At 42.3% G+C, this 23,892-nt stretch overlaps 1 protein-coding gene across 3 annotated transcripts in view; it reads right to left on the bottom strand.

The window, feature by feature from the left end:
- Positions 1-23,892, bottom strand: part of LOC308068644 (mitogen-activated protein kinase kinase kinase 20-like) — a 71,070-nt gene that overhangs the window by 1,410 nt on the left and 45,768 nt on the right. Inside the window, exons 9-13 of one of the 3 annotated variants that reach the window (XM_080399589.1) lie at positions 21,485-21,559; positions 16,422-16,528; positions 9,963-10,098; positions 8,441-8,491; positions 647-5,683 (exon numbers count right to left, since the gene is read on the bottom strand). In XM_080399589.1, the coding sequence (XP_080255715.1) occupies positions 5,312-5,683; positions 8,441-8,491; positions 9,963-10,098; positions 16,422-16,528; positions 21,485-21,559 (741 nt within the window). In that variant the 3' untranslated portion in view covers positions 647-5,311. Of the gene's footprint in view, positions 1-646; positions 5,684-8,440; positions 8,492-9,962; positions 10,099-16,421; positions 16,529-21,484; positions 21,560-23,892 lie in introns of those variants that run through there. The other 2 variants (XM_080399590.1, XM_080399591.1) reach the window with 2 other exon arrangements.

Raw genomic sequence — 23,892 nt, forward strand, 5'->3', positions numbered from 1 at the left:
GGGCACAAACTGTCCATGAGACCAGCTGAACCCACCTCTGTGAGGAGGACCTAGCAGACCCTCAAACCCATCCTTTTGCCCACTGCGTCCCTGAAGGGGACAGGGCTAGAGGCATCGGGGTGAAGCGGCAGAAGGGAAGATGCATGCCACAGAAAAGGAGACCTCCCTGACTCTTTCTCTCTACTGCACCATACTACCTGCTCTTAGTCCGGCATTCCCTATGGTAACAGCTACCCGCAGCCTGGGCAGGACACTGTGGGGCAAAAGTAGTGCTGGGGGCAACACCTGAACGTGAGGGAGGGCAAGCGGCAATCGTAAACATCCTTCGGAAGGCGGTGGGCCATACCTCTTGTACGTACCGGCTGGTGCTGCGGGAGGAGCCTGGTACAATAATTCGTACAACTGAATCATTTACTGCAGAAGTGCAATACTGTGTTTTTAGTTGCACAACGGATTTTTTCCAGCTTTTCCCATGTTTAAATATAACTAGTGGCAGAATACATTCTGAATTTTTCAATTTAAAAAAAAAAAAGATGGGAGAATAAAGGAGAAATGTCACACAGTGAATAATGCAGAAGTGACTTAAACCAGCAGACAATAAGGAACCTCTTGAAACACCAGCATTTTACACAGGGACACAGATGCATAAAATTTACTGTCAAAATGTTTATTGCAAAATAGAAGTTTGGAACAAAGAGAAGCAAAGGAAAAAGTTCACATCAAAAGGAAGTTTATGACACCAATTGAGGAAATTGAATACATTGCATGGTTTCTTTTTGTTTGTTTGCTTTGGTTTTACACTGGAAAAATCAAATCCACAGTGTGATCAAAACAAGACATCATATGTCAAGTGCAATAAAGAGAGTAACTGACGCTGCAAGGTTTTACCACACAGAAGTGTAACATTGCATGTTCCACACAAATGATAAATTCAGTTTACAGCACAAGAGTTTTGGCACAGGCGTTGCACTCAACTTTGTTTTTTCAGAAGGGAAAATGAAGTTTTCTAACACCGTGAAAGTATTTTCTATTCAAATTTTATCGGTTCACACTTGAAGTGTAAGTAGCATTGACTCCTAGTATTCCGTACAAAACCTCTTGAGTAGTGCAAAAGCAAGAAATGCAGTGGACTATATCTGACTTTAAAAGGCATATGAATATTTAGCACACAATATAAAATGTTTAAAGAAGGTTGTTGGTTCTATAGTTTTAAAATTAAATCTTCACACATCAGAAATCTCTGTGTAGATTTTACAGTGTACACAAAGTCGAAGTCTGGGGGGAAAGGGAAATGTCTCTCCTCCAGATTCCTACCAGTGCATTTTAAGGGCTGTGAAAATTACTAAATGAACTCAGTTTTCTACCTGATCGTTCTACCTAGGACTGTAGTTAAAACCTCTGTCAAGTTAGAGGTCTTATTAAAAACCTGTAAAAGCTGCCTGATTACAGAAAAAGGAACTACAGTACTAAAGACACAGTAACGCTGCTGAATACTTAACAGCTATATGCACACTACAGATTTATTGTTACTGCTGATAGCAATATAAATCATCATTGCATCAAATAGTTAACTCAGAACAACCGCTTTAAAACCCAGAAGAAAAGGGAATCAACATCTAACAAAACCTTTGGAACGATAAACAAATGACCAGTCCTGAACATGTCTGCGTGCCAAGGAGCTGTGCCAGACCTCACCTCCTGGAAGCCCTTCCCACCTAGAGGGGACAAGCACCACATCAGGCAGCACACAGCCAGCTGGGAGTACAGCACACCTACATACCATGCCTTAGGACACTTGCTACTCCAAGGAATTAGGGGTGTGATCGCCACAAAAACGACTAGATCAAAAGTTTTCCTCCATTAATTCCCTCTTACATTTTTTCCCCACTGCTGAAGGAAAAGAAAGGGAATCGGGAGTTGGACATCCTGCCTTGGTCCCAGTCACCCTGTATCTTTGAACAAGGCAAAAGCCAGCCCTCACCATTCCTCTCTCAGGCCATGCACCCATCCAAGACAACGTTGGCAATACAACAGCCCGGTAAAAACACAAAGTTCAGGCCTGGCTCTCCCCCTCCCCCTCTGGCAAATACAGCAATATTATTTTACCGTAGATACCTCCAGGGCTTTATGGAAGGTCGCAAAAAGCCTCGTGGGGACTAGTGAGCTGAGAGGTGTATGAGGCACAGGAAGGCTTTTGGTGACTTTGCTCACAGCCCAGAGCAGCCAGAGAAACACCTTTTGCATTTGGTTAATGCTTTCATAAGCTGATGGACTATGTGGCTATGGACTGTTGTGGAGACCTATATACCCTGGTGCCGATACAGGTACAAGACAGACTGGGTTGCGCTGCTGAGGGAAATCAGGCGTGGAAGATGAAATACTCTGACCTCCTCCAACCAACATACCTGCCCGCCAGAGCCACTTTCAAAACCTTTATCTAGTGAGAAGCATATCAGAGGCAGAAGCAACACTACTTGGTTCTCACATGTGATTTTTGGCATCTGGTATAAAAGGCATCACAGGAAAGTAAAAATGCAATCAATATTTTTAGCAAGCATAGCCAATATCCTAAATACAAGACTATCTCAAGGGAACTGCATCAGAAGAGTTTGTCATGTTATCACCTCTACGATTCAGGGACCACCTTTGCTACTTTGAACAGACAGGTAAGTTTTACAAAAGTTTAAATTTTCCCTTAATATAGCTTAATTTGCTTTGACAAATATAATGTATGGGGATAGAAAGGGGAAGAGGGAAAAAAAATCCAGCTTTGGTTTATCAACAAGTACTAGAACTAAGGAGATAGAGGAAATTCCTATGAGCATGCTACCAAATTCTGATGGTATTTTGCTGAAATAAGTTACATGTCTGAGTAAACACAAAACCTTTTCGACAGACTTAAATCTTGTGATCTTGCAACTATGAAACCCTGTGTCATATTACTTAAGGACTATTTTTACTTCTGTAAAGATTAAGGAGAGGATTTATAAATTCAGTTAAAACCTATGCAAATATAAACGTCCATAAAGTGCTCTGAGATTGCCAGATGCTAAAAAAGTGCAAAACGTCAGTGCTAGGGACAGATTTTTGGGGTTTTTTTGACTACTTAATATAATGAACCAAATTTCATTTTCAGTTAAAGCTGTACAACCCTACACTGCTCATGTGGTACAGTAATTTATGCACAATGACACACATCTTAAGATCTAAAGTGCACATATTAGATTACACAAATCCATCAATTTTTCCTGGGTGCAGTTACAAAAATAGCATCATTGCTGTGGGTGTTAGCAGAAGTAGACTTACAAAAATAGTACAAATCTGCACTGGAAGCAGCCTATTTGCTCTTACTTCCATTTAATTATTTGCCCTTCAATGTCCCTTTTTCTCCCTAAGATCAGGTTGCTTTGGTGGACCTAAGAAGCAATCCCTACCTGTGTGGAAGGAGCAAGTTCCTCCTTGGGATACTCTGTAAATTTATTGTATCATTTAAATTACAATTCCGGCATGAGAAAAGCTTCCTGATACAAAAGGGTTAACTTCAAGCCAATGGATTTGCAACTGTTAGTAAGAAGGTGGAATGTGGAATGACATCCTACAGAAATTAAGCATCTTGGAGGGTCTAATCCTGTGCAAACTGAGTGGAGTAGGCTAGCTTGAAGAACAGCGCTTGCTGCCTTGCAGGTTACCAGACCAGTGCTGATGCTCAAGGATAAACCAATTCTCTCTCACAACTCTAAGAGGTGCCCATCCGCACTCTAAAAAAGCTCCTTCAAAGAACTTTCTCTTTTGTTGCTTGAACATGTAATGATTTCAGGCCTGCTGTTATCTAATGTATCTATTTCTCTCCAAGCTATCTACAAAAGCACTCACCATAATATGTAGGTTAGAGCTGTGTAACAGGCAAGCCTATAATTAAAGAAGCCACTCAAAAACAGAAGTTTTCATAAAAGAAACCCCTCTAGTAATTGAGAATGGAATTTTGATAGCTTATTCCCACTACAGCTGAACTAGACAGTAACATTTTTCTTTTGAAAAGCTGCCCTTCTTCCTTGGGCAAATATTTTACAGAATCTTCCTTTCTAACCTGCATTTGTGTTTGCACTGGTTTCCCTCCCTCCTTCTGCATCACCACTAAAGGGGTCATCAGGAGAAACGTACTCACTGCTCTCAACCTAAGTGCCTGGCAGGCAATTATCGCAGCAGATTGTTACACACTGAGTTTTATGGTAAGTCATAATAGCAGTGGCAATACTTTTAAAGTGTGATTTAGCTGCAAAAAACAAGTACGCAAAGACTCGTAAATATTCCTCACGTTACCATCATCATGGAAAATTTCACATAAGCCACAGTAGTGGGGTCCAAGCTGAAATGTCATAGTGGCTTCTCTTTGTCCTTTCATAAGGGCAGCACCCACGGCTTAGCAATCTTGCAGAATCAACGTTTACTAACACCGATTTTTAATCTCAGGTACAAGAATAAGTCGATCAAAGTTAGTGAGGCTTCCTGGATTTACATCAGCATAACTGAACATTAGCTTCCAGATCACAATATCTGGTAATAGATGCAGAGGTCCGATTGCAGTTCACTTTGCTAGAGGGAATTATATATGCATGCACACACATGAGAGGAAAAAAAGATCAGTTTTACAAATCATCTACTAATAGGGATTATCTGAATTCTGCTGCTATTCAGTTTTAAAACTGTGTATTTAACTAACCCCTCCCTTCCCCTCAACCAAGCTTCTCTCTTCCTAGAAATGCATTTGTGACTTCCCGCAATGCTGCCTTGAAAAAGGCTTTAAACTAGAAACACAGCAAACCCCTCCACTGCATCAGTAAGAAAGAATGGATTGTAGAGAACAGCAAATCTGGAAGTACAAGTATATTCACGATTGACAATGAAAGGGGTAAGGGAAATGACAACACAAAAGAAAAATCCGAAGTACATTAATGGCATTAAAGGCATTGAAGTTTCCCCCAATGTTTCCAGATCTTAAGTTTATCTGGCCATAGTTTCTGTAATCAGGCATCAAGAATTAAAGATATAATCACGGTTCTTAAAAGAATATCTCACTTAGTTTGGAAAGTTTAGTTCAAATTTAATCAACGCAGAAATAAGTCAGCACAATCTAAACAAAAACAACATGTCTTTCTACACACAAACATACTCAGTCTGGAAAACTTCTCACTTTTTTTTTTTTTTTTTCTTTTACAGGATTTAAACAGACCAAACTGACAGGATTCTTGTTCTAAAACTTTATTGTTTTGCTTTGCTAAAATCAATTTCAGGGTTAATTCTATAACTGATTTCATTCACTGCTATCATCTGTGTCATCAAAATCATCATCATCATCATCATCGTCATCTGACCAGTTGAATTCACTGAAACCCAAAGCCATGTTGATTTTCTTCCCTTTTCTCATAGAGGTGGTTTTAGAAGAATTCTTTTTGGCTTGCATGTTTATCTGCATTCCAGAATGCAGGACAGATCCTGCTTGGTTCAGAGAGAAGATATCCCCAAAGCCCGTCATCATCAAGGCCTTCAGACTTTGGTTCATGCCAGCTACCTCCCCGTTACTTGTTGCTGTGATCTGACATGACATCTCTGCACTGTTTGACTCCTCTGTTTTAGATTCAAAGTAAGACTCCTCAGACATTCTTGCAGCAAGAGGTAAGAGAAACTATTTAAAGGAGGAAAGGACAGAGCAAAAGTGAAAGTTAGAACCAATTTAAAAATCAAGGAAAAAGACACCACCAGATTAGTTGGCAATCAACAGAAAGCACGACGATTAGTGAATCTAAACACGGAGATCAAGTAAGAATTCATTAAACCAGACAGCTTCATTCTGGGGTCATTGTTCTTAAACGAAAGTGCAAAATCACTGAGTCGCATGGCAAGACATGGTAGCAGAGCTTTCATGACAAAAGAAGGTTCAAACTCTTCAATCCTTCTATTTTGTATAACGTAAAACAGAATGTGACATTTCCCAGCCAGGCGGACTGGCTCCCAAGGCAATGCGGTACAACAGAAGTCTGAGTGAGTTGCTTAATTGAACCTTTCAGGATTGAAGAATAAATTGCGTTAAGATCAGAGAACCCAAACAAGCTCCCAAGGTTTGGTGCAGAAGTAGCAGCCCTCTAAACATCAGAAATAACAGCAGCAGTATTACTTGTGCAAAGACTGGTTCTGAGTGTATGCTCAAAAGGAGAGGAAGGGGTCACCCTGTGATGGCCACAATCAGAAACCAGCCTCTCGCCAATGCAAAGGACACGGGGACGGGCCTCCAGCTTGCACCAGCACCTTGCTTCTGGAAGATGTCCCAGGGAGGAGCAGGCAGGGGAAGAGGGGCTGTTTGGTTGGCTGGTCAGCTGCTTCAGCTTGGTTGCTTTTTCTTTTTTTTCTTTTTACTTTTTTTTTAAGTGATATCAATAGATACCTGCTATTTGGTTGTACATCATATTAAATCCCTACTGATTTAATCTTTACCTACAGATAATGGTATTTTCCTGAGCCAGTCGATTTGTAATAACAAATGAAGCGTGCCTTTCCAGATAAATAATGACTAACGCCTCTTCAGAGTGGCCGGGCTAGTAACCTCTGTGACACACTTGCCTGTTCTCCGCAGGGAGTAAAATCTCAGGAGTTTCATCCTAAATTAAGCTACCTACTAAAGCAACAGCAAAGGAGCTGTGTGTGAACACCTCAACTGGCCTTTCTTTCCACAGCTGTCTGCAAAACTACCTGTCCCAAATTCATGATTTTCCACATCTTTTTTAACCTAATCAGAAACCTAACTGAAGAATCAATGGCACTTGGGTCACACAGAGTTACAAGGGTCATTGTGGTGATGCCCTGGTCTGTAACACAGGAGGCTACATAGCCAGGCTGCCCACAGAGTGACCATTTCTCAGCAAAACCACTGATACTGACAAATTGTCTATCATTAAAAAGGACAGTATCTATATTTTGTCACTCTTGAGTTTTCCCTGCTTACACTGGCTTCCTCTTCGTGTTGCGGTTAACAGAAGTTAGTGAGCATGGTTTAAGAAACAAAAAATTAAGAAGCTGGAGAGATGGGGTGCCGTACTTTTCATGCGTCCTATGGCTAAGTGATGAAAGAACCTGCAGCTAAGCTTCTGTACACCTGGCTTTATAGGAAAAAACAATTACACCATCACCAGAGCGCTACTCAGATCAAGGACACCAAAAGCTCCTACGGATGAAGAGATCTAGCCACAGAAACAAGATGCTCAGCACACATGACTCACTTCCAAGGTAGTTCTTCTGTCAGCTACTGGAGTTTTAGCCACTTTAGATCATGGAAAAGCATCCCCTGACATATGGGAAGAATTCCCTACAAGAATCAAAGCAGCTGCAAAACAGCTTTCCACTAAAATACATTGCTGGGTGTTTGTCCAATGCCTGGCAGCGGGTTAGCTGTGAACGGGCTGTAACTGTGGCTCATTTAATGAGTTATAATCACCTTACTTTGTACTTTGCCATCTTGTTATCTGGAGAACTTTGGAACCCTTTGCAAAAAGGTGTCACGCTGCATATGATAACTATCATGAAAAGATCCTTATAGATGGCTGGGATCCCCAGTCTCTGTGCAAGCCACGGTTCTTCTTAAATGACCACCTGCAGGTGCATGGCACCAGAGGTGAGCGTCTGGATTTTATGTCTTGCTCACTGTCTTCCTCTAAATATGAGCTTCAGCTTAGCTACATACACTCCCTTCTTAAAGTCAGGTCTTTCAAAAGAAGTCTCCCATTTCACTGCAGCTGTGGATAAATTTTACTCCTCCAAAAGGCTCCTGATTCCCTTGTGCAAGAGGCTCTTGGAGATCTGCACAAAGGGAATTTGCAGAGATCAGACTCAAAGGTGTCTGTTGTGTAAGACACAGCAGAAATGGGGTCAAAACAAGAGCAGGGAGAAAACTACTTTCACAGAAGCGCTTCTAAAGGTTGGCCTCATCCTTCTCTCATGCTGATGTATGTAAAGCTATACCTTATTCTTTGGAGTAGGAACAGCCTGCCACTAATAGCTACCTACCGTGCAGGATGGCAGGACGAAGCTTCTACCAACCCTGAAACACTGGAGAATCAAGTGGAAGAGACAGCTTCCCTGTTCTCCTTTCACTTGGTTGGAGTTTCTCCTCCTGCACACCGCTTTAGCAGTATCTGTTGGCCTCTGGTCTTCACTGCAGAGCAAAACTAAGTGACCACAGAGAGCAGAGCGGGGATGACAGTACCAGCTAAGGCACAACAAGGCCTAGTGTTGGTTAAGAACGAGATATAAGCCTAGTGGGCACCCTAAGCTGTGTTATTAGCTCTGGTTGCAATATCTTTACTACTGCTTTTACAGCCAAGATAGCTTAAAAATCGAGCAGTGCACCTCCCTGTTGCAATCCTCCAGTTTGATACTGCTGAAGACATACCCTGAACCGAGGGAGGTAGGGAGGTAGACACTTGATTCCAAGGATTACAGCCTGCAAACAGAATACCCAGGGATATTTTGCAAATGATTTACAACCAATCCTGCTTGAATGAGCCAAATTTTGCTAGTATTTCAAATTTTTTTTCAAACAGAAGGGCTTTTTTTTTTTAAAGTTGTTCCATGTAACAGTTCACTAAAGATCTATGGAAAAAAACAAATCTGTATTTCTCTATTAGAAGAAATTGCATTTAAATGCAATAGGAGAGTTGGGTTAATGTTACGCAGAAAGATAGTTCATGCTCAGCACAACAGGCCTCAGCACAATGCTTTACTCTTTCAGCAATACCAGCTCTAAGTGAAAAGTCTAAGTCATAAGCAAGTACAGCATAAAAACCCCTAGGGCCTTCCTCGTGGAAAGATTTGCTCATTAAGGCTGTGTCTCATGCTGTGCTCAGGATAGATGATGACCCACAGCTCAGTTACTGGAAGTTTGCAAGCGTTAAAGCAGGCATATAGATATCTACTGAGAACATACAATATCTGCACATAGGAAAACATTCATTCTTCATGATTTCATTACTGCATGTTCACAGCTGGAACATGAATGCAACTTCATTCAAACACCAGCAATAATCTCTGCCTTAAAAACAAGTTTTATGTAAGTGGGTCTGGTTGGAATCAAGGTTACAAGTAGGATAAAATTGTGCATGAGAATACTGCATAATATAGCAATATATGCTACTGCAACCTTAATTTGGTATTTGTTTTGGTGAGTGCTTCAAAAACAAGTAGGTAATGCAGTATTTTTCTTAAAAACAATTCTGTTGTAGTATGTCTAGCCATGCATTAACCCTGTGGTCCTCCCTCTGCCAATCAGTAGTCAAGAACATCACAATTTCATTAAGAAATTCAAGGTAATCCAACAAAGGGGTTTTGTTCAATTTATTCATAGAAATGTGGCAATCCTAACAGCTGGTAACTGGCCAGTACAAGTATGTTAACTAAAATTATGAACAAAGCCCTAAATTAATACTTCAGATTTTGACCCCCTTTTCCACAGAATAGAAATTTGCTGCTTCTCAAAGAGAAAGAACAGAACAATAAAAAAACCTCAAATTACAAAGGTTTCCCAAGCCACCTTCTGCAAGAAACAAATGATTCTTACATTTAAGACTGAATCCTACATCCATTCAAGTCAACAGCTTTCTAGTTGAAAAATGAATTTATTTAATGCAATAAACTTTTAAAGCTGAGAACTGCAAATAAATCAACGGGAAACTGCTTAAGTGCCCATGGCACAATACGAACTGTCAGCAGTATATGATATCTAATGTATTAAGATGAAACTTTAAAAAACAGTATAGTTATTTGCAGTGATGTAATAAAACAGACTTTAATTGGGCCAAAGGAACAACTATAAAAAAACAGGGGCACTATTTCCTTGGTGTGTCTTTAGATTTACATAGACAAAGCTCCAAATACTTTCTGAAATAAGATGATAGGTTGAATTATTGTCTACTTACGGGAGTATTGGATTGTTCAGTCAACTTCTGCTCCCACATCCTCAAACGTCGCTCCCGTTCCTTTAGCTCCTGCTCTTTGAAGCTCAGATCACGCTCCAGTTTCTTTAGTCTCTCTAAGGTTGCCTCAATTTCACATCTGCATGGAGACAATTTGTTACGTCTTGTCTTTTCCTGACACATATAAATTGTTCATAATTCCCACTTCAATATTCATTAAATGTGAAAGGCTGAGAAGTGCAACACCAACTCAAGCAGTTCATGTAATTACCAAATGCAAAGCCTTTCAGAGCTTTAAGAAAAACTGGCAATGTTTATACTTGAGAATAACTGTAATACCTTCAGTTGAAGAAGAATAACATTTAAAACAGTAAAATGCCATATAACATTTTATATAACAACAGTTTAAAAACTAAAATGTCGTCTTTTCCCTCAACATCATGAAACATAATCTTAACCATAAAGAAACTGCATTAAAAACTGGTAATGGGACTATTATTAGCAACACAATATGGGCAGTCTAAGAAGCCCATTTGCCTGGGTTTATAACTTTGCTATAAATATTACTTGGACTTAAGATACACAGAAGCAGCACTGGGGTGTTTTCCCCACTTACTTCCTGTTTCTCTGGGTGAAAATATAAGAGAAAGAATATAAACCATGATATGGCCCAGCCCTGAAAATGGTTAAAAATACAAGCTTTTCAAGTTAGGAACAAAAGGCTTTGGTTTACCTTCTTCTGCCTCTCACCATACCTGCAAAGGTGTGAAAAATGAGAAAGGCAGAAGTGAAGGCAGTACTCTAAGAAGCTTTGGACACCGTCTTTGTTGGGTTGCACTGCATGTACCTCATCCCTTCACAAAGTGCTCTGACATGCTTTCTGACGGACAGCATCTTTCAAACACATGAACTGAACTGCTCTTGGAAAAGAGTTTAATCAGTTTTGCACTACAAATGCAGGGCATATATTAGGAGGCACAGGAAAACAATTCTGTCACTAAATTCAGCCACATTTTTCTGCTTGTAAGATCACCAAAGAAAAACCTCCAATTTGTATCAGAGGTTGTATTTCCATTTAACAGACCATTTCTGTGACTGACTGGGAGACTGTGCACTGCCTGGCACCTGTGTTTTGACTATTACTTCAACTGTTTCCTGTTCACACTGTGGGAGTCACAGCATTTCTTTTTCCTCCTAGAGAGAGCGAGCTCCTAAGGAGCCTGAGATCCTAAAGAGAGCTCTGAAGACAGCTATTGGGACTCTGCAATGCCAAATCTTCTGCTCAGACTTTCACATTTTCCCTTTGTAAACACACTGCAAACAAAATCTGCTTTTTAATGTGGTTTTTTTTTGGAATAATTAAAAGGACTAACAAAGTTAGTTGTCATTTCTATTGGGGGGGCAAGGAGGAGAGAAAAAGAGAAGAAAATTGTGTCTCCCTGTAAATTTCTCATAGCATGGAATGATTAAGTTCTTCTCCAGTATCAAGCTAAAGGAGTTCAGGCTCTCAGTGTGGGAAAACGCATACCCAAATAGCCTATTTAAGTAAATATTTCAAGTGTGTCAAATCTTACAGATTTCCTACTTTAACAAGGCATCCCTGTCAGAGCGCAACGCTTACCAAGTACAGTGAAAGGATTCAGAGCTGGAATAACTAGCAAACTCTACCACCACGCTTAATTCCGCTGCAAAAATCAGCCACCTGGGGCAAGGGCACTTATCACACTTAAATCCTGCTGAGTGAGCTGTTCAATGTGGTGGTCAGAACAAATGCCCCTCACAATTATTATGCTTCAGATTTGAAGCAAAATTCTCTCTCTTATTTAGGCATGCAAAGGTGAAGGTTGAAATCTGTGCTGGGTAGAAAGTGGTCACACATCCTGAAGAGATAATAAAGGATCAACACTAAAAACCACTGGACAGAAGGGCAGAAAGTGACTCCTCTCCAAACACTCATTTCTCTACCGTAAACCACTTCTGTTGGGTGCAACATATGCTATGCAATCTACAGTGGGAACCACAGAGCAATTTGAGCATAGTTGCAAGCGCTGCTTTTCTTAGTTTGTCTCTCAACATCACTGCTACTTGTATGCAACTCCGTAATTTTTAAAATATGTAAATTAAGTTATCTTTTAAATAACATTCTGCACTGGGAACATCCTGGTAACGATAGCTTTCTATATATCAAAAGTCTATTTTGTGCTGTAATTACCTCTCTTCATCAGATAGAAACTTCTCTTATAATAAAAGGTCAGTCTGTGAAAACGGTTGCATTCTGAAAAATAATTCCACTGTATAATAAAACAGTGTAATTAAAGAGAAAGCTAACGTACATTGCCCAGTTAATGAGTCTTACTTCATAAATGAAGCAGCTTGAAACATTATACATGGTAGGGCATGTGGATTTGTTTGCTTCTGTTCTGCAATCTGAGCTTACTGGCTTTTCTAGAATAATCTCATTCTGTGACAGCGAGGAATGTTTACTGTATTATTAGAAACTATAAACAGTTACAGATTAAAAACAATGACTGGCATTTGTTTATATGACTTGAATTGCTACAGATACACTAATATAAGTATCACTAATAGACTATTTTAATCATTAGAATAGGCATTCGTGGGGAGAGGATGGAAGGAGAAATGCAGTTAGTACATCTGACTAAATGCAGACAAATGTGATCTCTCACTGAATTGGAACATCGTTACTTCAACAGTAATTTTTTCCTACTGTAATAAAAAAGACCTGAGAAAGAACTCCAAAAAGATCACAGAACATGAACTTAAACATAAGGCAGACCTGTGCAACTTCATCATTAAGATAGCGGCCCTCTTGGATTAAATAAGAAAAACGTGAAGGGTAGAACAGTTAGGAAATAAGATACTGAATTATTTTAATGAAATGATAGAACAGGCAGATTAAAATTATTATTAATATAAACACCAAGACCAGTAAACATTGCAAATGCAACCATGTTACAGATAGGTCAAAGTGTCCTTTATCTTATCACCTCTGTCGGTCACATATAGACTCGGCCCACTCTCACTTTTCACGCCAGCCAGCCAGCGACATTGAAGACTCTGGTTACTTGCCATTACAGATACATTTTTTGCATGTGTCTATACAAAAAGAACCTCACCTTGCCTTTCTTAATAGCGGGAAAAAATGTAATCCAGCTTGTCTGAGCTTTGATTTGCTTTGGTAAGTGCAGTATCCCTGTGAAAGTGCAGTATCTGGATCACTAATTTGGAGGTCCCTCAAAGGAACAAGCATAACCTTCGCTTTTCCCAAGCCCACTCTTCTCCGGGGCTCTGACAGCCGGGCTTCATTAAAATTCCCTATTTCTCGGTAACGCATCTCATTCTTTCCCTATTCCTGGTTCAACAATCTCTTTGCAAATCACTATGAGCTCAAAAATATTAAAAAAACAAAGCAATGAGTAAAAGCAAAGATTTTTCAATGCAGAAGTTAGCACACACTAAACTTCTGTGCAACTGTACTAGAAATGGTTTTAGCCTGTTTTAGCTTATCCCTTCGGATCACTTCATGCATACAGTCTCTAATCCACTTTAACCCGCACATTTTGTGCATACTTTCTGTTCATTTGCATTAACCATGAGTGTCTCCATGCCGGTATTGCTTTTGCATCAGGGAAGGCTGCCGTTACCAGAACCAGGTAAGAGGAGAGTGCCGCCCTTCCCCTGCGCCCCAGCAAGACCCCACACAGCTCTGGGTCTTTCTGCGCTTGCGTGTTCACTTTCACTTAATTCAGAAATCATCTTTGCTTTTGGCCAAATCACGCCCTCTCATGCATTTTATTTTCTCTCTTACATTTCCTTGTTTCCAAGCCATTTATTCTTAAAAAAAAAAAAAAAAAAAAGCAGCAGCCAAATTACTTTTAACACAAGTTTCCATGGTAAGAAGTTCTTTTGTGCCTTGGTAGTGCCAAAACCCTTTTTCTTTCTACTTGGCTTTCTACTGGCACCTTGTTAGCCATTCCTCACCTGAGCAATTTCAGTGCATCAAAATAAAATCTGCAGGAAACACTTGGCCTACCCGCGTCATGTTCCAAGAAATTAATCCATGTAGTGAAAGACAGAAGTTGAACATTACCAAACGTTAACTAGCACGGCTTTTGTTCTGCTATATTGGCAAGATTTAAGTAGTTATTTGTTTTTCCTGAAGGAATTTAAGTTTTTAAAGTATTTTTACTATATAGGGGTGTATCAGAAATACCTCACTGGGGGATATTTTTCTTCTAGCCCTCCTTGTACTCTGCCTGCTGCCAAAACCGCAATACGACCGTGCAGAGTCTGCACAGCTAACGGCGGCCAAGAGATGCGGTTTTACACTTTAAATATCTGTCACCTGTCCGAAGCCTGAGCACACGGATTTGGGCGGCAAGCGGGCACACTGCCAGCACCACAAAAGCAACGCCACGGATAACATCCCCACAATGCGACTGAGAGCCGGGCATGGGCAAGGGGGTGCTCGGGGGGAGCCGCGCAGCGCTGCCCGCGGGGAGCGTGGCCCGGCCCGGCCTGGCCCCGGCAGGCGCAGGTGCAGGCAGGCACAGGTGTAGGCAGGCGCGGGCGGGCAGGCAGGGGCAGGCGGGCACAGGCGCAGGCAGGCGGGCACAGGCACGGGCAGGCACAGGCGCAGGCGGGCACTGGTGGACACAGGCACAGGCGGGCACAGGCACAGGCATGCACAGGTGCAGGCAGGCACAGACGCAGGCGGGCACAGGCGGGCACAGGCGGGCACGGGCACAGGCACAGGCGGGCACAAGCAGGCACAGGCACAGGCAGGCACAGGCGTGCACAGGCACAGGCGGGCACAGACACAGGCGGGCACAGGCGGGCACAGGCGCGGGCGGGCAGGGGCAGGCGGGCTGGGGCAGGCGGGCACAGGCACAGGCGTGCACAGGCACAAGCGGGCACAGGCGGGCACGGGCACAGGCACAGGCGGGCACAAGCAGGCACAGGCACAGGCAGGCACAGGCGTGCACAGGCACAGGCGGGCACAGGCACAGGCGGGCACAGGCGGGCACAGGCGCGGGCGGGCAGGGGCAGGCGGGCTGGGGCAGGCGGGCACAGGCACAGGCGGGCACAGGCACAGGCGGGCACAGGCACAAGCAGGCACAGGCGGGCACCGGCACGGGCACAGGCGGGCACAGGCACAAGCAGGCACAGGCGGGCACGGGCACGGGCACAGGCGGGCACAGGCGCGGGCGGGCGCAGGCGGGCGCTGCCGCCAGGAGGTGGCGCGCTGCCGCCGCCGGTGCCGGTGCCCGAGGCCGCGGGGGCTGCCGCCGGCGCTGCTGAGTCAGGGCAGGAGCCCCGGCCCCCCCGGCCCCAACCCGCTATTTATACTCCCGCCACGTGACCGGGGGCGTCCCGCCGCCAGCTCACTTTTTCCAGGCGCCCGGCTAGCGCAGCACGCCTCGCTCTCCCGTGGGAGCCTGCGGAGGATGCGTGGGACGCTGGATCTGAAACCTGCCCCGTTTCCCCGCGCTCTTCCCCGTCCGCCAGCCGCCCCTGCTCCAGGTTTCTTCGATCCCTGCGCTGCCTGCAGGCAGGGAATCTTCCCGTTATTTCTGCTCCCAGCTCACCTGGAGCTGCGCCAACGCTTCTTAATATAGACTGAGGCACGACCGTCTGGTAAAGATCTTCTGCCTCTGCAGATCTGTTTTCAGTTTTCTTTTGCAAACAGAAAGATGTGCTGCGAGGCTGCAAGCTTTCCCATCAGGAACAGGGTTTTGAAGTTTTGGCACGTACAGAAAAAAGGCCAAAACTTTTCATGTGAAACTGCGTTATGCAATCAAATTGTCTCAAATCTCATCTCCGTTTATAATCACTTATGAATAAAAATTACACTCAGCAATCGGTGAAATCATCCACTCAATTGATGCGGGTGCGCTGTGCAAAAACAGGGCTGGCCTGGGTGTGTGTGTGAGCTGAATGCATGGACACAAAGCCAATGCAAAGGCGGGTATGCACAAAAAATGGCAGAATGCATACAAGCAAAGACAAATGGAGGCTTGATTTGGAAAAAAAAAACCCACTCCTTTTAATTTCTTTTTAAATATAAACATATGCCTATAAACTTTCTATGAAAACTGCATCAAACATACATATACCTGAGTTGTTTTGACCTCACACGACTGACTGAAAACACGTAATCGGTTTTAAGATGCGAGTCATAAAACCATAAATATCATGACACCTAAACCAGCGGAATAATAAGTATAGGGTACAGCTAAGTGCATTGGCTCCTAATGCAAGTTTCACAACATTCTGGGCATTCCTGAAAAACAACAAGGTAAGCTGCATTCTAAAAATACCTCAAGCGCAGATATTTTCTACCAACACATCATCAGTCTGATGTCCTTCTGAAAAGAATATGGACTCACACCATTTCAAAGGAAAACCACATCATTTCATCTTGGGAGGAAGGAAACTTACCTCCACTCCGCCTTGTTATGCAGGAATGAGTTACACTGGTCTGGAAGGCTGCTGTCATTTGACATAGATTCCAGGATTGAAATGATCTGCTTGAAAGACGGCCTTTTCTGAAGACAAAACGACAACAACAAACAAACAAAAACAAAACACAGCATTTGCATTCACATACAACTACTACTGCGTAAAATTATTTGCAGGATTTTTTCAATAGAAAGACTGCAAGCAACAGAAATTGGGATGCTGTTTTCTGAACACAGCATCCTACGAGACAACTAAATTTGTAAATGGGGTTTTTTTTTGTTCTTCCCACTGAAGAAGAGGTCAGTGTGGGAAGAGTCACATAAGCTAGTAGGGCTTCAAGCCTTAGCTCCGTCTCCTCCCATACTCCTCCTCCAGTAAAACCTTTTGGTACTCAATAAGAGCATTACACAACATTAGTAGAATCAATAACCATCAAGATTCTTAATTCTGAACAATAAAGTTTTCCTCAAGCTAAGAAGGAAAATCTTGCCAGAAGGAGAAGGCTGGACTCATTAGCAATGGGTAATTAGACAGATGCCCTTTTACAGGCAGTAACCCAAACTCTTTAATGTGTGAATAAGTTACTTAGCTGCCCAACAAAAATGGGTTTCTGTCTGCGGTTCCCCCCTTGCAGAAGACAGACTTTCCAGATAAACCTCTCACTTTGCCACCTCAGCAGCAGCTGGGGAAGGAGGGAAGACTGAGGCTAGAGCCGGGTGTCTCGACTGGCAGCCAAGCTCACGCCAGTGTTCTCTTCTGTCCTGGGCTCATTTACTGAACTTTTGGTTCCAGTGCTCTCCATCCAGCACCCACTGTGCTCACTAGTCACGGAAAGAAGTTAAAACTTTTCTGTATTTTCTGCTTTCCCCTTAGTCCCAAAAGGAAGCTATGAAGTAGGATAATAATTGAAAAAGCCACAGTTAGATGTTTCTTGAAAGAGCGCTGACTCTGTTAGTCTGTTTGACAGACCCCAGACAAGGTTGAGACAAAAGGTTGAAACAAAACGTAGATACATAATAAGGGGAAGATGCACATTCTCTCTCTATCGTGCCTGTAATTATACCATTTCTGCTAAAATTACAGATGCTGCAATTAAAACGTGCATTTTAATTCGGGAGCACAAAAACAATTAGGAACAATGCTGAGGTGTCTCTCCCAGGAAGATCCAAGTGATTTCCACATTATAAAAGAACGACAATTTCTTTCTTTTAAATGTCAAACAGCATGAAAAAGTGTCAAATGCATAACAAAAAAAGAGACAAGCTCTCTTATAGTGTAATGCTGCACTATCTGGCTGTAACTGGAGGCTTTGTCTGTCACTTTTTGGTCCATCTCTGTGATTTCAGGCAACAGGCAGTTGGATGAGCTATGCAGATTTTCTTTGCAACAGTGCCTGTCGCATCCACCACGTACTTATAGTTTGGCCCCCAGCCCAGCGTCCATGGAGCGGCAACCTGGGCGCATACAAGCAGCATGGCAGCAGGTGCCTATTCAGCTGCACATTGCTTGCACTTGTTGATAAAAGTCCCAGTGTGGAAACCCAGTCAGGTCCCCCCTGCATTTACAGGGGGGCTGGAGGAGGCAGCAGTCCTCCCCCTACATGCATGGTGCTGCTGGACCTGCCACAGCTGAGCAGACCCTCTGAACACGTCCTGAAAGAGCATGAACCCCCCCAGTCAGGGAGTGTGCCGTGCCAGGGGCGCAAAGCACAATATTCACCCTGACACCAACCAGGACGCACAACTCTGGTGCAGCTTTAGGGCAGGAGAACTTCTCAGCAGCCCTCACACCCTTCTTGCTGCTACAGCTGCATCTCTTGTAACCAACCTAGCAGTGGCTGTGAAATGCTGAGGGGATTCAAGAGCCTCCCAAATGGTGAAGAAGTTGCCAGACACGATCATGGCTCCCCACCAATACACCAGGGTACTGTCTCTGCTACGTACTGTCCAACAGACTGGCAGGTGTGTAATATGCCTGTACTAAACTAATTTTGTTTTCAGGAAGAGATGAAGGGCAAACATCCCCATGTTGCATTAACTACAGTATTTTATGGCTTATTTAGATTTCTTTTACAAAGCACTTTTCAGGAGTTTTGCTTGCTCCTTCTTTCTCGGGGGTATACTGGGAGGTATAGGGCAGGCCTGACACCACATAAGCACAGTCAACATTACTATCAGGTCTGCCTGGAGTAACTGGAGTGGAGATGGTGACAGAGAACAGGACTTTTACTAAGGGTGGGTGAAAGCACCAACTGACTGATTTGGGAGGAGCAGCACTCTTTGGGTCCTATGCTGCAGGCAAAGGAGCTGTTGAGTTGCACAACTGGAGCTGCAGCAAACGCACAGTCACACAGTGCTGACAGAGCTTGGACATCTCTGGCTGTGCGATTTCTGTGAACAGCCACGAGCTACCCTGCTACCTTTGTAGCTGCCAGATTTACAAGTACCAGTTTCCTGGGAGGCAAAGCTGACAGGAAGACACAAGTCTACACTGCCATGTGGGTTTTGTTGGTTTCTTCACCCTAGGCAAGGATGATTTCTGATTTAATAAATGCACTATAAGTGCAGACTGATACCTTGGTTAAAACTGGCAAGAAAGGATTGATGAAATTGGGAGCCCAAGCTGAGAAGCTTTTTTTTTTTTTTTTTTTTAAAAAAAGAGAAAGTCTTATTTTCAGTGGATGACTGCTTAGCACTTTCTAGACAGTCAGGCGTCTCAAGTCAGTCCTTGCAAGAGATTCTTAAAATACCAAGGCATGAGTCGCCTTTGAAAACTGCTTCCCTTTATATCTGTGATGTCTCTCACAAAAATCTTTAAAATATATGCCCCTCCAGCAATAATTCTGGCTGCTGTTCCATTCAATATTTCCTACTAAACAGGTCTGCATAAAAACAGGATATTTAATCCATATGGCTTTCCTTTCTTGCTGCTTCTCTGTTTCCAGGTTTCTGATTTCCATTAAAATATTCACTAATATATAAACATCTTTGATGTTAAAGTGGGGATAAACTGAAGGAACAGATGAAATGAGAAAGAACCACTCACCTGTGTTTCAAAAGCAAGTATCCCCAGTAACAAAAGGCCTCAGTGATGAGCAACCTTGTTTGCACCATTATGTAGTACCCAAGCAAAAGCAGCTTGTTTGGTAGAGATTTTAACATGTGGAAGTAATTATTTAAGATACGTAGTTAAACAGAGATTGTTCTTGAATAATTACTGACTTAAAATAATTAGTAATTAACATTTTAGTAAAATGTTTTGAACCCACTAGGGACTGTTTGTTTCAACTAGCACAGTTTAAACTGTATAAAGATTACCATTACAAATATCATGTGGAGCAATGCACTAGGGACATTTTTCTCCATATATGAAGAAATTCTTAAGAATTCAAAGCAAAGTTAGTAACTACCCATTTCCTATGAGGAAGTTACAGTATGAGCCACGTCTGATACTCCAGCTGCTTTGCAGCAGCTCTCCAAGTGTATTCCTTAGCCCCACAGTAAATGCACATTCCTCTTTTCTCAGGGGTAAGCCACCCAAAGACACCTCATGCCTTCTGTGGGCTAAAAGTGTGCACCTCAGCGATTGCTTTTGAGCAGCTGGCATCCTCAAGCTCACCCCCGCTTGACCTTCAGTAACTTGTTCATGCACTGACTATCTGATTTTCTAAAGCTAATCCTTGCTAAAAGGGAACGTTACACAGAGCAGTATTTTAGAGGAGTGTGCTCCATCTTTTGGCTCATGCAGGCCACACAGCCTTTTATCAAGGCATTTTGAGAGCTTTAAGTAGTGATCCTTTCCCAACACGTGACTGAATAAGTCAGTCACATGCCCAAACTGTGACCAGAGATTACTCCATTTCAGTCATGTGAACAAAGCATTTATAATTGCTTAACAGAAGAGAAGCTGCATGAAAAAAGCAGCAAAGAGGAGACTGTCAGAAAAACCCATCTAACACAAGATTCACTCTTGCACACATCAGAGACACCTCTGGGAGCACTGCTCCCAGGAACCAGCTCACAGCCAGGTGAATTACTCAGGCAGACAGAACTCTGCCTGACGGCTGACCATCCTTCTTTTACAACATGCAGATCCCTCCCCCTCCTTGAAAAACAGCAACAGCCTTCTGGACACTTAGATATGTAGCTAAATCAAGGCAGAGTGCAAGCTCATCTAGTATGTGCTGCAATTACAGAAAAGCAGTTCCAATAATTCTTATTCTATGGCATTTGTTAGTGATGCTGACACTTGGGAGTAGTTATTAAAGGTATTATTTCCTTTCCTTTCCTCTATATACTATACTTCCCTCTCTCAAATACCTTTATAAGCAAAGGAATTGGATACTAATCCTTGGTAATAAAGCTAGTATGCCCACAGGCTCTTTCCAGCCAGTTTTATGTACAACAGGATGGTAGCAGAGTCCATTTAAAGAATGTTAACTCCCATAATATACAAAAACTTTTACCGACTAAATACTCTCTTTAATTTCTCTTGTAGTTTATTCTTGTAGGGGCAGATTAATACTGACAATAGTTTGGCTCTTTAACTTTTATGTCTACTCTGTTTTTATGGTTAAAGAGTATATTACAGTACTTCTCTTATTACAGCAGAATTGATATAAAGCTCATCATTCAAAGTCCTAAGGGAAAAGATCAGGAAAGGTTTAATGTTAATTTAGAATGCATTGCTGCTGCTTCTACCCTCATTTTACAGACTTTTTGACTATTGGAAGAAAATAGGAAAGAACAATTTTTCTCTTGTTCCAAAATGACTACACCGTTGCCATCTCACATTGTTTATGGCCATTGTCTTTAGTAGCCAGGTAAGTTAGTAGCACTCTTGATTAAAAGGGAAAGAGAGACATTTAGGTATATATATGTAAACCCATTAAAAAGAGAGCCCCACCTACCTTTGTGAAGAAATGTGTCTGTCAGCATGCATCGATACTGTTAGCTGAGACTTGTCCTCCAAAGAAATGCTAACACACTTGGCAAAACAAGGCAGGAGGTGGTGGTATAGAAATCAAACACCCATTAAATTACCTTTGAATCGGCATCCCAGCATTGGTGCATCAGTTCTGCAAAACTCTGGGGACAACTGCTTGGAATGGTTAATCTCTAATGGAGAGAGAATGTACCAGTTATTGGAAGCATTTCCCTTTAAGCCGCTACTAACAGATTTCCTATAAGAACAATGCAATCAAAAGTAGTAAAACACACTCTTCTTTCTTCTGAGCACAATACAAAAACTTATTATTAAAGAAAAATCATAATTACTAACACTAGCGAGATGTACAATTAATTAATAGACCTGTAAGGAAGGAATGGAACTAATGCACAAATGGAGCTCCTTAAGAAAGCTCAGAGACAAAGAAGTAAAAATGAGACAAACAGCTTTTAATACTAAAACATAGCAGTTTGTGGAGGTTACTGCATGGTATTCTAAGATGCTTATCGAGGCAGGTATAACATACAGCCTGCCTTAATTCCTTTCTCCCACACAGATGATCCAGCTGTACAATACTATAATCACTTTTGATACAACAAATGGCTGAAATATGGATCACATTAACTGAGTGAAAAAGAGTTAAGTGAAGCTCTACATGACACAAGAGACGTTTCATGAGCCTGTGGTCAGAAGGATTAATGAGGACATGCAGATCTCAGAAAGCACTCAGAGAGCACCGTGAACTCATATAAATATTTCCCGATGACCGAAGACAGGGAGTTGTTGGTTACAGCCAGGACCACTGACTACAGAGAGTCAGTTTGAAGCTTGTCTGGTTTCCTTTGCTGAGAGTTTTAAACCATGAAAAGATTCCCTCAGCCAGTCTTAGAAGACTTTTAGTTTAAAGACTCTGCCTCCAGACTGGAAAGCCTAAAAGCAAATCCTTTCTCATATATACAACAGAGACACTGAAGCCTCTCTGGCTGGTTAAATGTGCATCCCAACAACATTACACATATAAGGAGATCCCTCTGCTCCAGCTAAGGCCGTTAACCAACTTCACATGTTTCATACTAAATTAAAAAAACATACATAGATAAGAAACAGTTACTCAGTGAAAGTAAGTCCAAATATAAGAGGGGTCAGACTGGAAAAAGGGTTCCCTGTCCTGTAACAGGTGAGAACCAGGTATTACAGTCCTGTTCAGATCAACCTGCCAGGAAGACCCTTTCATCAGTCCAACTATTGTCATTGCAGAAGCAAAGCAGAGCAAGTTGTCTCAAACTGTACCATTGTATTACTGCAGCGTGACCTGCAAAGCCTTACAAGCCACAGCAGCCAAAGCAAGAGTTAACAAATTCTGCTGCTCCACAAGCATTTGAACACCATGAAAACTGGAAACATGAGATACAGACCCAGGGTACTGCAGGAGTATGATCATTAAAATAATGTAATACCTTAAGGTGCAAAGCTTTCTGTGCAAGAAATACACAGAAATTTGTACAATGCATAAACAAATTGTACTGGTGCTTGATCTCTGGTTGACTCATTAGCCTAAAAATACACTGGCTAGTCTTGCTGAAGTACTTGTGTGTAACCCTCACTGTTCCAGGAGGTGGAAAATCAGTTGCAATTACCATTTATGTGTGTCTCACTTATGCAGAATGTTATCTGTCATACCATATAGAGGTAGCAGGTTCCAAAAGTGTCATATTATAATAAAGATGATTATGAGATTACACCTAGCATAAGCTGAACTCTTGTGTTTTAATATTCCGTAGGAAAAAAATATATACTTATATAGAAATCTACTAGAAAAAGAAAACAAAACACTGTGAAATTATGCTAAGAGTTGAAAAAGACCCATACAGAATCATTCAAATCCACTTCATCTGTTGGGCTCAGACTTTGCAAAGGGGGATTTTTCACCCTACACAATTATGTTTTAGCCTCAGCCCCACACTGATTTTAACAAGAGACTTGCAGTGCAAAAAAATGAAGGACTAGCTCAACAGTGATTCAATTCTGTTGTGAACTGGAACCATGCAACCCCGTTGATGCCAACAGATTGAACTGACAGCAGAATCTGACCCTTGCACTTGCTTTGGCACACAGAAACTATGAAGAAAAGTAGCACAAGCTGACTTTTACAAGGCTTATGCTGGGCATGCTCCCTAAATGATGACCAGAAGAAATAAAAACTATGTGAGCAAGTGTTACTGCCCTCTAAGCTCCCTGGCACCCTTCCAAAGAAGATGGTAGCAACAGGCTAGTGGCACCTGGCAGACAAACAGCTGGCTCTGAAAATGTCACCCCTTAGGTTTCCTCAGCCATGAGTCACATAGTCGCCATATCCACATTTTGTTTGTATTGTATTTTACAGTTACTTGCTCTGGAGAACTGTAGAAAATGTGTGTTGTGCCCTCTGACATCTTTCAGCGTACGACTACACCTCTTTACAACATTCCCAATGCCACTCTGAAGCCCTTACATAAAACTGCAC

The sequence above is a fragment of the Falco punctatus genome (genome assembly GCF_963210335.1).
Source record: "Falco punctatus genome assembly, chromosome: 8".
NCBI lineage: Eukaryota > Metazoa > Chordata > Aves > Falconiformes > Falconidae > Falco > Falco punctatus.